General features: G+C 32.6%; 1 protein-coding gene across 7 annotated transcripts in view; it reads right to left on the bottom strand.

The window, feature by feature from the left end:
• Window positions 1-12,214, bottom strand: part of LOC150088024 (protein Fe65 homolog) — a 437,915-nt gene that overhangs the window by 87,084 nt on the left and 338,617 nt on the right. For 5 of the 7 annotated variants that reach the window (XM_090370536.1, XM_090370537.1, XM_090370539.1 and 2 more), the window contains one exon: window positions 4,276-4,421. In XM_090370536.1, the coding sequence (XP_090226662.1) occupies window positions 4,276-4,421 (146 nt within the window). The remainder of the gene's footprint in view (window positions 1-4,275; window positions 4,422-12,214) is intronic. The other 2 variants (XM_090370538.1, XM_090370542.1) reach the window with 1 other exon arrangement.

Below are 12,214 nucleotides of genomic sequence, written 5' to 3'. Positions count from 1 at the left end.
GCTTGATACACATAAACAAAGCTGCGCGTGTAGAAACTGAATAAACAACACCGTAAAGGCAGAGATACACTACTAACACCTCACATTTTACTAAAGCACATTTCTGGGCGTTACTACCATAAAACAATAAAAATAATTTCCAGTTGCATTTCTGCTAGTGGAATCTGTTATAAACTGGTAGTAAACTCGATCTAATTGCATTTGCAATAATACCGATAGCTGGAATTGTGTGGGTTTTTACATTATTATAGTGAAATGTGTTTCCCCTTCACTGATATAAAAAAAATAAATACATTTTCAAAATCTTCTCTTCATTCCCATCGTGTTGCGTTCGATTGGGATGATTCTGTCATTTCTTGTAAAAATGGTTCGACTGCCATTTCTTGTAAACACAAAGGCGAATCGTGCATAAGCGAATTCGGTTCGTGTTATATAAGATATCGTTCCCCTATTTATAAATCATGTATGATCGAATTCGTGTAGTGTAAACAAGTGTTATACGAGGACTGACCGTACTGTATATTGTAGCTGAAAAGGGTATGTTCCTATGCACTGACTGGAGAAACGAATGGGCAATGTGGTGGATGTGCTGAAATGAAATGTTCACATTCATATATGTAATGGTTGTATTTTTATGAGCTCATTTTTTTTTATCAGTTTACTACATATATTTATTATGGCTATTTCTTTATTATATTAATCATGGAAGAAATTTGAAATACTCTTTTTTTTTAAATTTATATATATAATATAAGTAGAATGTTATTTTCAACTGTTATTAAAATTCAGGAGTAAACAAGCATTAAAAAAAAATTGAGGCAAATATTATGTTGTGAGATATGTACAGTGATGTGAAAACAATTACTTTCTATATTATTAGTTAATTAATTAAAAATTAATTCATAATGAGATAATTAGTTAATTTACTTTTCACTTTTATTAATGACTGGAAAAAAAAAAGAAGTTAACTTAAAATATAAAAACACACATGAAATGCAACAATACTGCATACCTAACTTGTTTTTATTTTTTTGAAAAATTAATGAAAGTTGTTTCAGTGAAAATTAACAGTTACAAAGAAAAACATCATTTTTAAATTTTTACTTAAAAAAAAAAAAAAAAAGTACAGGCAACCCCCATATAACACGGTACTTCTGCATGGTTTCACTCTAACACGACTGATAAATTGCGGCAATCCTTGCACAACATGGTACTTTTAAGCTTTTGTGCTGGGAAAACCCTGCTATTATGTTAGGTGTAATTTTCAACGTTTCCATTCCTTTTTGTGAATCCTGCTGTTGACTCACTAGTTGTTGTCGCCTTCATGATATTTCCCTAAGGCAAATTTCTGGAGGTCACTACTATAAAACAATTTGCAGTTTCCGGTTTATTGGTCTTTTCTGTTAGTGTAATTAAAACGGGTAGTAAACTCGATCTCCTTGCATTTGCTATAATACCGATAGATGGAATTCTGTGGGTTTTCACGTTATTATGGTTAAACGTGTTTCCCCTTCCATGAAATATTCAATCATATAAAAAATATAAATATATTTTCACAAACTGATTACTCCGTATTGTGTTTGTTGCAACTTGTGCGTGCCATGTTCTTTGTTATTAATTGCTTATCATTTTTAGTGTTTTTTTTTTTTTTTTTTTTTGTAAAATTTAAAAAAGTCAGTGAACAGAAATATCAATTAGTATGTACATATTACAGTATGTATTAATTAAGCTACGTATGTAAGCGTAATTTTATTTTTATTTTGCTAACTGGAAAATATTCTTCAGATTTTCACATATCATTTAAAGTGGGGGTCCACTGTATTTTGTTGAGAGATCCCTGAGTTAGGTTCTGTGCTATTGAACTTGTCTGTGCTTGTTTGAGACCATAAAAAATAATTTTGACTTCAAAACGTGCAGTTTGTGACTTTTAAAGAGAGTAGAAGGTACATGGAATCTAGATACTGCAGAAGAGATTGTGCTTAGCAGTGACGAAGAAGAAGAAAATTAAATGAACATACATTATCTCACATATAAGTAACACAGTTTGCAAGGTAAGATATTTGTTCAGTTATTACTACTATAAAAATTAAGTTTCTGATTTCAAAAATATGGCATTTAAAAAAAAAAAAAAATGCCATATTTTTGTTAGCTTTTGGACCATAACACCCCCCCCCCCCTTTTTGTACTGGTTCTTAGTCCGTTTATAACATGGTTTCACATTATACGAGATTTTGTAGTGTTATATGAGGGTTACCTTATTGCAATTCATTAGTAAAATATCAAACTTTTTTTTTTTTTTTTTCCATTCTATTGAATGTATACTACAGGTAGAATGCAAAAAAACTAAAAGCTCCTTTTCCAAAAATAAAAAAAACTGGTACCTGTCAGGTGGAGTGCAACTGTTTTTGTTACAATTAGGTGCATGCCTATTGCTGGGTTAAGAATAGCATATTGGATGAAGTGTTCAAATTAATATGTGCATGATGTTTGACCATCAGCCCAATCTTTCATGAACATACAAGATCCAAATAATGAAATCAAACTGCATCATACAGTAAAACAACAAAATGCAGTGGACTTTCACAGATGACATATGAAGATGATTATTCCCATATTTGGATTTTATTCCCATATCCAACAATTATGGAACTATTATGCTGCCACCATACTGGCAATGCACCTAATTGGTTCATAAACATTAAAAGTCTATCTCCATCCTAGCCAGGAACTGGAGAGTAAAGTGTGTATGTTTCTGGTGAGCAGATAGTATTAGCCTACACCAATTTGCAGAGAGTGACAATGGGATGTTGAGTTTATAGGGTTATTCAGCTAATAGAAATTTCCAATTTCGCCCAAGTACACGTGGGTGAAACTGGAATTTTGCAACAGAACCTATTTTTGTTTCATGCTTTTCATTTCTACCTAGTCTGGATATTGTCTATTCCAAATATCAGCTTTGTGCAATTTCTATTTTCTGCCTAGGGCCTCCAAAGTGATAGTTCAATTATAACCAGATTTTCATTAATTTAAGACAGTCTGTCTTAAATTTACAACATTTTCTTTTTGTATACAGGAAAAATGTATTCATCATGAAAGCTGGGTTGATTTGTTTTAGATTGGTGCAACAACTCAAGCACTGAACGTCTTGGCACTTGGTTTTTCTGGGAAAAAGCTTATGCTTGTCTAAGGCAGATTAACACAGTCCCCTTCTGAAAAGATTTAAATAAGTTCCCCTAGTCACAGACAGAATTCATGTATAAATGTTTCCACTCAGATGGTGACTGAAAAATACACTCCACCACTGTATGTCCCCTAACTATTAGGGAAGAAATGCATCCTACTTCATGCTGAGAACAATAACTTGTATCCATTAATTCTTAATTATTCATGTAATTTTCTCATAATAAATATTTAAATATAGAAAATACATGTATATTTTCAATATTTTCTATGAGGATGAAATGAAAAGTAATACCTCTTAGTTCATAACCCCAGCAAGTTCGAACTAGAAAAAAGTTACACTATTTTAAATGGTTGCATCTTTGAATAACAGTTCAATGACCATGTAGTCAGTGAGGTTATAACTGCCAAAAACAGACCTGTTTGAATTTTATTGACAATTGCTAACTGGGCATAAGGATGAAAATGTTGATCTCAGCACTATTTGTTCGTAGGTATTACGTGAAAGGTAGTGATCTGATCACAGCTGAAGCAGAGAACCAGTAATACATCATGCAAAATTGTCAAGAATTTCAACCCTGGGATTTAAAGTTGTTCTGCACCCTTCCATAGCCTGGATATAACTCCAAATAACCCCCCCCCCCCAAAAAAGCTTAAAGAATGTTTCCAAAACAAGAGATATGATTCTGGTGCATATGTTAACACAGCTGTGAAGAAATGGTTGGCCACTCATCTGAAAGGATTTTAGAAGAAGAAGAAATCTTTATTGTACAGTGAAGATTGAAGTTTAACTGAATGGCATACAAAATATTGTTAAGTACTATATGAAATGTATCATCAGGTGAGGCATATATACAAAAATGATAAAGCATATTAAATACTTTTTTTTTCTTTCTTTTTAACTACCAGCAAGGTTTTTTTATGTTTTTATTTTATTTTATTTATCTCTATCCTTTCAAAACATATGCAATAAGAGGCATTATTTCCCACCTTCATACGTATATAAATATATGATATAAACTACAAAATTAATGCAATTGGGGTAACTTGAAATGCCATAAATACATAACAACACTACAATAGGATAATCCTCACCTGCCATTGTCACGACCTACTCCCCATACCCGAATGGTATGAATGGGCTGCGTATTGAGGATAGTGAAGTCTTGGGGATCAGTCAACCGTAAACAGTAGTCATCCAGATCCATGTACAAGTCCTTCCCCTGCCACATGTCACATGTCTGAGGGTCAGAAGAAATGCACTCTCTCGCTCTCTCTCTTTTTACAACACTATACTTTTCCTCTTAATCTTTTATTTTAACACTTTCTCACTTTTTTAAAATTAGATAAATATCTTAAATGTAAGTTATAATTTGAAATTTCATGCCTTTTAAAAAAATTATATGCATACTTTCAATTCCATTAACTATAATTTAAGAATTTCCATCCATATTAAAAGTATTAGTAAATATATTTCATAAACAAGATCAGTCTCTTCTACAATAATTAATATTATTTAAAATAAAATTTATTTTCAATAAAGTCAAACAAATATAATCATGTTTACATACAATATAATATTAGTAAAATAATAAGAGGAGTTTACCTCAATATAGTACATAGAACACTTCCGTATGATACCCTCCAGAAATTAAAACGGAAAAAACGAAAAAATCGACAACTTGCCGGTAACATTAGAGTAAAATATAAATAATTAAATAATCACAATTCAAATCAATTTAAAACAATTAAAAATCAAATCAACGCAAGTAAAAGAATCTAACGAAAATATTCAAAACGATTTTCCTTTGTTTCGACAACTTACTGGTACATTAGAGTAAAATATAAATAATTAAATAATCAATTTAACACAATTCAAATCAATTTAAAACAATTAAAATTGTCATGATCGACATACGGTCGAAAAGCGTTGTCAGCTTCAGAAGGAAAATCGTTTTGAATATTTTCATTATTAGATTCTTTTAATTGCGTTAATTTGATTTTTAATTGTTTTAAATTGATTTGAATTGTGTTAAATTGATTATTTAATTATTTATATTTTACTCTAATGTACCGGTAAGTTGTTGATTTTTTCGTTTTTTCCGTTTTAATTTCTGGAGGGTATCATACGGAAGTGTTCTACGTACTATATTGAGGTAAACTCCTCTTATTATTTTACTAATATTATTATCAAAGTAGAACATATTGAGTAGTACAGCTCTGATTCATACTATCTAATACAATATAATAATATAACATTGTACAAGTATTAATGAACTGTGGTTTAAAAAAATGAATGTTAAATTTCCGTCACTCACTTTTTTTAAACCACTTTAAACTTATGATATATTTATGTAGGTTTTATATACACAAACTGTCTCAAAAATACATGCACACATTTTAGGAAATAAATAAAATTAATTACAAACCCTCAGAAACTATTATTACTGGATGTATACAGAAGCAATAGTCTGTGACACATTGAACTAGCACAGATGTTCAAATTATCCACCATTTGCTTCAAGGCACTATTTACCAACTGAATGATAAACATTCTCCAATGTAACTGCTGGGAGATAGATTCAGTGTTTAATTTCATCCTGTAATTGTTGAAGTATGGCTGTTTTTCTAACTTACACTATATCTTTCAGGTACCTCACAAGTAAAAGTCAATTGGAGTTAAATCAGATCAACCTTAACTATCCAGTGGTCTGTGAAATGATTATCAAAATGGGCTCTGACATCACAATGATAATGTAGAAGTGCTCCATCCTGTTAGTAATAAATCACTTCATCCTCATATAGCAAATAAATTGTGGACACAATGGATACATTAAGCATTTGTTGGTACATTTCACCAGTAACTGCTCTTTCAAAAGAAAAAAAAAAAATCTGTTCCACAATTGCCCTGGATGATATACCATAACAGACTAATTCCTGGTATTACTTCTCTACACGAATGTTTGAATTACAGTGGACTAATACACAAAATTATGTCTGATCGCTAAATCAGCTTGAAAGTTGTCCCCAACCAATCTCACCCAAAAATCTGGCATCCTCATCCATCTTCCCCTTAAGGCGTTCACAAAACTGAACTCTGCAATTGAGATAATCATAAGCTTCATTCACATATTAGCAATCTTGATACATAAGTTTTACACTTAGCTGTTTTGAGAACGCCATGTACATCTGCTGTGGTAATTCCAATCTCAGAGGTAGCTGGAACACCATATCAAAATTTTTATCACCTGTTATGAGTGGAGGCTCCCAGATCTCAGCCTGTGCAAATTTTTTATAGTAGTATGCATATCAAATTTATCATAAATTCTTGAAATTGTTCTTTGTGATGGGAGTTGTGGCAAATTCATGTTTCCACTGTCTTTGAATTTCATACTCATTTTTGGATTCCCAGTCCACTTTAAAACTGCTTTGAATTGTTTGAATGTCAAATGTCCAGCTGCTATGTTGTTTTCACTTTGGTTTTAACTACTAATGCCATCCTCTACCAGCAAAACATACTAATGAAAGAAAAAACTTTATTAAGTTCAATTATAAACTTGCGATTAAATATTTATGGTGAAGGTCTGTGTACATCTTTTTGAGATGTTCTGTATAATAAAAGAACAAAAATGAATAGTTGAAGATGAATTCAATGCTACTCTAATTTTATAAATATAAACATTACAATACTTTGTCTTGTAATGTTTCTTTGTTCAAATTAGTTATCTCATGGCAATGGTAAGGTAAAATACCACTAAATAATAGAATTTTTTAGTTGAATGGAATTTAATTTTGTCTTTTGCTGTGTCAAACTCATAAGTTGCCCCAATAGCTACAGACACTCATTAGCTATATGTATAAACATGAAAACTTCTTTGACAAAGACATCTTCCTTTCATGAAGAAGCCTTCTTGAAGACTCCTTTTCAAATTCAGGCTTGAATTTGAAAAGGGTAAGAAACTTGTTTCTTGTAGAAATGTTAGTTAACCCTTCTGGTCTCTTGCCAAAGCTACTGTCTCTAACTTCTGTTCATGCATACTCAACTAAACATGAAGCGGACTTATAAACATCCCACTTTTCCTCTAGTTCTTTTACTGATGGCTGGTTAATCTCCACCTACTATCATAAGAAACACTTTCCATTTAATGCCTCCTTTGGTCTTCTACCAGAAAAACATTAGAAAATCGTTGATGCTAAGAAACCTGCAGGTCCTTTTTGGCATTCCTTCACTTGTTCTTAAAACCTAAGAAACAAAATATCCACAAACATGCTTCTGCCTCATAAACATCTTAGAACATGAGTTTAATTTGGGCACAAGCCAAAGAGTATGAGACCCACTATTGTCACAGGAACACCAAAATAAACCAGACTATTGAAAGATGACTATTATCCCACTATTGGAAACTTTTATCACTCCCCAGATAGCCTTTTTCAGTGCTGACTGACACCTCTTCAGTACAGAACTAGGTACAGGTGACTCCTGCTTAATGCTGATAATTCGTTCCCGAAAAACAGAGCACTAATTGAATAAGCACTAAGCGAGCGCCGTATTCCCGTAATGTAGCATATGTATTTGTGAGTCGCGGTCTATGCCAGAGGATATTTCCTAATCAATAATAAAGAGTTGCGAAAAGATGCACAAATATCAGTCAAAATATATAATATTAAAAATTTGTACGTATAAAATATTCTCCATTACATATGTATATAATTATGTGGTAAGTAACTGCATTACGTATCAAAATTAAACTTAAAATCATGAATTTATTAATCCGATGGCCCCTGGGCTGTCGAGTTTTCGTAACTTTGGTAGATTTTGGGTTGTACTCTGGCTGTCTTCCTAGTAAACTAAGAGGGGTTTTACTTTAAAATCCCCGCAGCATTACCATCCAACAATATCAACCGATCCTTTGCCGCTTTGAAGCCTGACATGTTTCTTTTTTTCCTTCTTCTTTCAATATGAAACTTCTTTTAGGCATTTGTTTCCAAAAAAGGCCTGTTTCACCTATGTTAAAAACTTGTTGAGAAGTTTAACACCACTCTTCAATAATTTTCAGAATTTCTTTTTTGAAAGTTTCAGCTCCTTGATCTGCACTTGCAGCTTCTCCCTGGATTTTAAATCTATCTTACCAGCCCTTACTAGCTTTAAATGGTTCCACATTTTTTATTATTTTTTTTAAAGGTAAGCTTTCTTCAGATCATCACATAGGCTAATCAATTTTTCTTTAATAATATTTAGCTTAATGGAATTGTGCATTGGATATTACCTTCAATAAAATTAGTCCTTCCTGCTGCTAAAATTAATTCTTTATTTTTCATAATTGTTCTTACAGTGGAATCTGACAGTTCTAAATTATTGCAAACATCCACTTGTCGTTGAACGGAATCGATTCGCTTCAAAACATATAATTTAATTTAATTTTCAAATTCAGTATTTTTCTTACTTTAGTAGGCTTCGTACCGCATCCAGACCTTGTTCCTTTTTAATTCTTATCCGCCATTATTATCTTCGAAAATGTAACTGCGTTGCATTAATTATGATACAAGGTTCAAGTAAACTAACGATGTCTAACACTGTACTGAGTGATGACTACACTTCGGATAAATGTATATAACGCAAATATTATAAGCAATATACTTGATCATTTTTTTAAAATGTTGATCTCAGAACTCCGTAACAAGTCACCATATTGCAATTAAACTAGCATGGGAGAAAATTTCACTGAGCGTGGGAAAATTTTGCAAGTCAGTGTGGGAAACTTTGTTATTCATTTTCAAGCTATCAACTACATCAGATGAAATGCTTTCATTAAACTGCACGCTGGTAAAAGAGCGTTATAGTGAGTTGTGACAGTGTTAGAGTGTTAATATAAAAACAGCATTATAGTGAATCAGCATAGAGCGAACCGCGTTATAACGAGGGCCTGCTGTATATGGAAAGTTAAATCCACAAACCTTATTTATATTGTACCTGTAAAAACATTATTTTGTGCTGGGTGAACCATGAATTCCATTAGAAATATGCAAGGGGAGGATTAATTTATATTTACACAAAGTGAAGGAAAAGCATGAAAACAAGGATGGCGCACACCTCTGCTCTCATTTCTCAATAACAAGAGAAGCAGAAATACATATACAGCTGGACCTCTCTTTAATGAACTTCCATATAGCGAATTTTTCTACGTAACGAGCTTCTTTGATTTCCCCTTGGTCATTACATTGAAAATAGTTTCCGTATAACAAAGAAAATTTCCATATAACAAACTGATTTTAAGAGACCTGGGTACGCATTGTTCACACCTCTGGCCTTTAAGCAATAAAGCTGGTGCTGTAGAAAGCACGAATGAAGAGCTAAAAGGATTAAGAATTAACCCCTTCGGCTTTTAAGTGCTAAAGGGATTAATTCCACGAATTAAGAGCTAAAACATTCTACAATTTAGTGCCCGTAAATTTCTGCAGGAAGAAACTGGCAAACCACTGGGCAGGACAGAAAAAGATGGAAGGTTTTGGGAGAGGCCTTTGCCCAGCAGTGGGTCAGCAACGGCTAAAAATGAAGTAAAACCTATACAACCTATACATTATTGTACCGAGAAGTTGCACCTGTCAACTGCTACTGAGTCCACAGCCATTTGCAAATATTAAAGTGTATTCTCAATGTGGACATTGACCTGTTTTCTACTGTGAGCATCCTAGTAGAGAATTAAGAGAGAGTGATTTTCCTTTATCCCAGAAATTCATCTGTTGTTTTGAAGAAATGAGTCATCCACACTTTTACTAAATTTCACCGTGTCTCTGTTTACTACATAGTAGGTACAAGCGGTCCCTAAATCAGTTTTGTTTCAGCTGATATGCAAAACCTTACAGTGTCTAAGAGGAAATCCTTGAGTGTAGTGTGAAAAAGTGGAAGTGCTTAATAGTGTAGATCGGGGGTTAAAAAAAAAAAATCTTTAAAATTTGTATTCCTGTCAGTAGTGTAATAACCATTCTGAAAAACTGTGTTTCAATATTCAAACTATTTGAGGAAACGAGACCCAGTCGAAAACGTGTGAAATTATGCCTTTGTGAAGATGTAGTTCATTTGAGACCAAAACATGCCGATATCAGGGCCATTAATAAAAGAAAAGGTTATGGAATATACATATTTTCTGTGGCATAAAACATTCCAAGCCAGTTCTGGTTGGTTGGACAAATTTAAAGAGCACCATGGCTTACTTGAAAAAGTTATTTCTGCTGAAAGTGGAGTTGCAATCGAAGAAGACTGTACCCATTAGAAAGAAACAGTTTTGAAAAAAATTATGGAGGACTACGAGCCCAAAGTCATATTAAACATTGATGAAATAGATCTATTTTTTTAAAGTTTTCTGAACAAGATACTAACTTTTAAAGGTGATAAAGGTGCATGTAGTAAAAATAGTAAGGAGAGAATTACAGTCTTGGATGGTGCAAATATGGTTGGTAATGAAGAACTAAAGCTTTGGTAGTGGTAAAAGTAAACAACCCCAATGTTTCAAAGGAGTAAAGTCATTAGAGCTGGACTACAATTACAACAAAAAGCTTGGATGACAAGTGAAATTTTTGAACAGTGGATTTTAAATTTCAACAGAAAGATGACGAAAGAAACCGAAAAATTGCGCTGATTGTAGACAACTGCCCTGCCCACCTTCACTCAGTAATTTCAAAACTTACAAGTGTGAAGCTTGTTTTCTTCCCTCCAAATACCTCATCTAAACTGCAGCCAATGGACCAAGGCATTATCAATAATTTTAAAATACACTACCAAAGGGGCATACTGAAAAAAATTATACTGAGAACAGAAATCAAACAACCTATAGATTCTGTTATAGATTTGCAGATATGCATATCAGAGTTAGCGAATGTGTGGAGTCAAGATGTGATGGAAACAATGATTAATAATTTTTTGCAAAATCATATTTTGCTAAAACACCAATTAACAGCGATGAACTACTACAAGACATTGAGCAAGCTTGGGAAGAGTTCCAAGCAAGGTTTGATCAGTGGAGAAATTGTTCTTGATGAATTTTTAGGAGTTGATAACGATGTCAGAGTAGCTGAATATTCGAGTAACTCCAACATTTTGGAGTGTATTTAAAGAACTAGTGACAATATCGACAATGAGTTGCATGAAAATGAGGGCAATATTAAGCCTTCCAAACAAGAAATGTTGGTAGCAGTTGAAACTTTGCATCAAGGCCTTCAGTGAGAAGAAAATGTAGCAGAAAATATATTTGAGTGCTTAAACAAATGCGAACATTTTTATGAATGATTTACAGTAAAATCCAGTGCACAACAAAAAATAACTAAATACTTTACGAAATAATTTTTAAAAAGTATATTAATACATTGTGCGCATCATGTAAGTAGTCATTGCTTAATATGTATGTATTAATAAATTAATTGTTTTAAAATGTTAGAAAATTTATTAATTCCCACTTATTTCTGATTTATTTCCCATCTTTTACTATATTTCTGAATTTACAGTATTTTTCACTGCTGAAAAGTCATATTTCTTTATAATGAAATTTCTGTTTCACGATTTTTTTCAAGGGAACCATCAATTTCGTTATTAGCATTAGTAGAGGCATATGATGCAAGAAAGCAAGCTTATGCAGCATCAGCCAAAAAAAAAAAAAAAAAAACCTTCCACTTCATCCCTTCGTTCATTCGAAATACCTGTCCAGCTGAGCCTTAAATTTATTTAAGGCTATCAACTTCCACAACAAGAGATGGAAGTCTGTTCCACCAACCTTATCTTATATAGAGGTCTGACTGTAATTCAAATTATATTACTCAGATACTCTGGGAATGCAATCACTTCCCTTCTCCCACTAGTAATAGTATTTTCCATATAGTGCAAGGAGGCCAGCCACAGGCTTTTGCTGCACTAGCAAAAAAAAAAAAAAAAAAAAAAAAAAAAAGCAAATTATATGCTTCCCTTCTCACACAGGTAACCATCCTTAGTGAGGGTCTTAGAGAAAAGAAACCTACTAAGTTTAAAGTCTAAATAACAAAAAAT

The sequence above is a fragment of the Mastigoproctus giganteus genome, chromosome 3 (assembly GCF_048544385.1).
Source record: "Mastigoproctus giganteus isolate SK-2022 chromosome 3, ASM4854438v1, whole genome shotgun sequence".
Taxonomy (NCBI): Eukaryota; Metazoa; Arthropoda; class Arachnida; order Uropygi; family Thelyphonidae; genus Mastigoproctus; species Mastigoproctus giganteus.
Note: the sequence above shows the minus strand (reverse complement) of the source record. Positions and strands in the feature narration are given on the sequence as shown.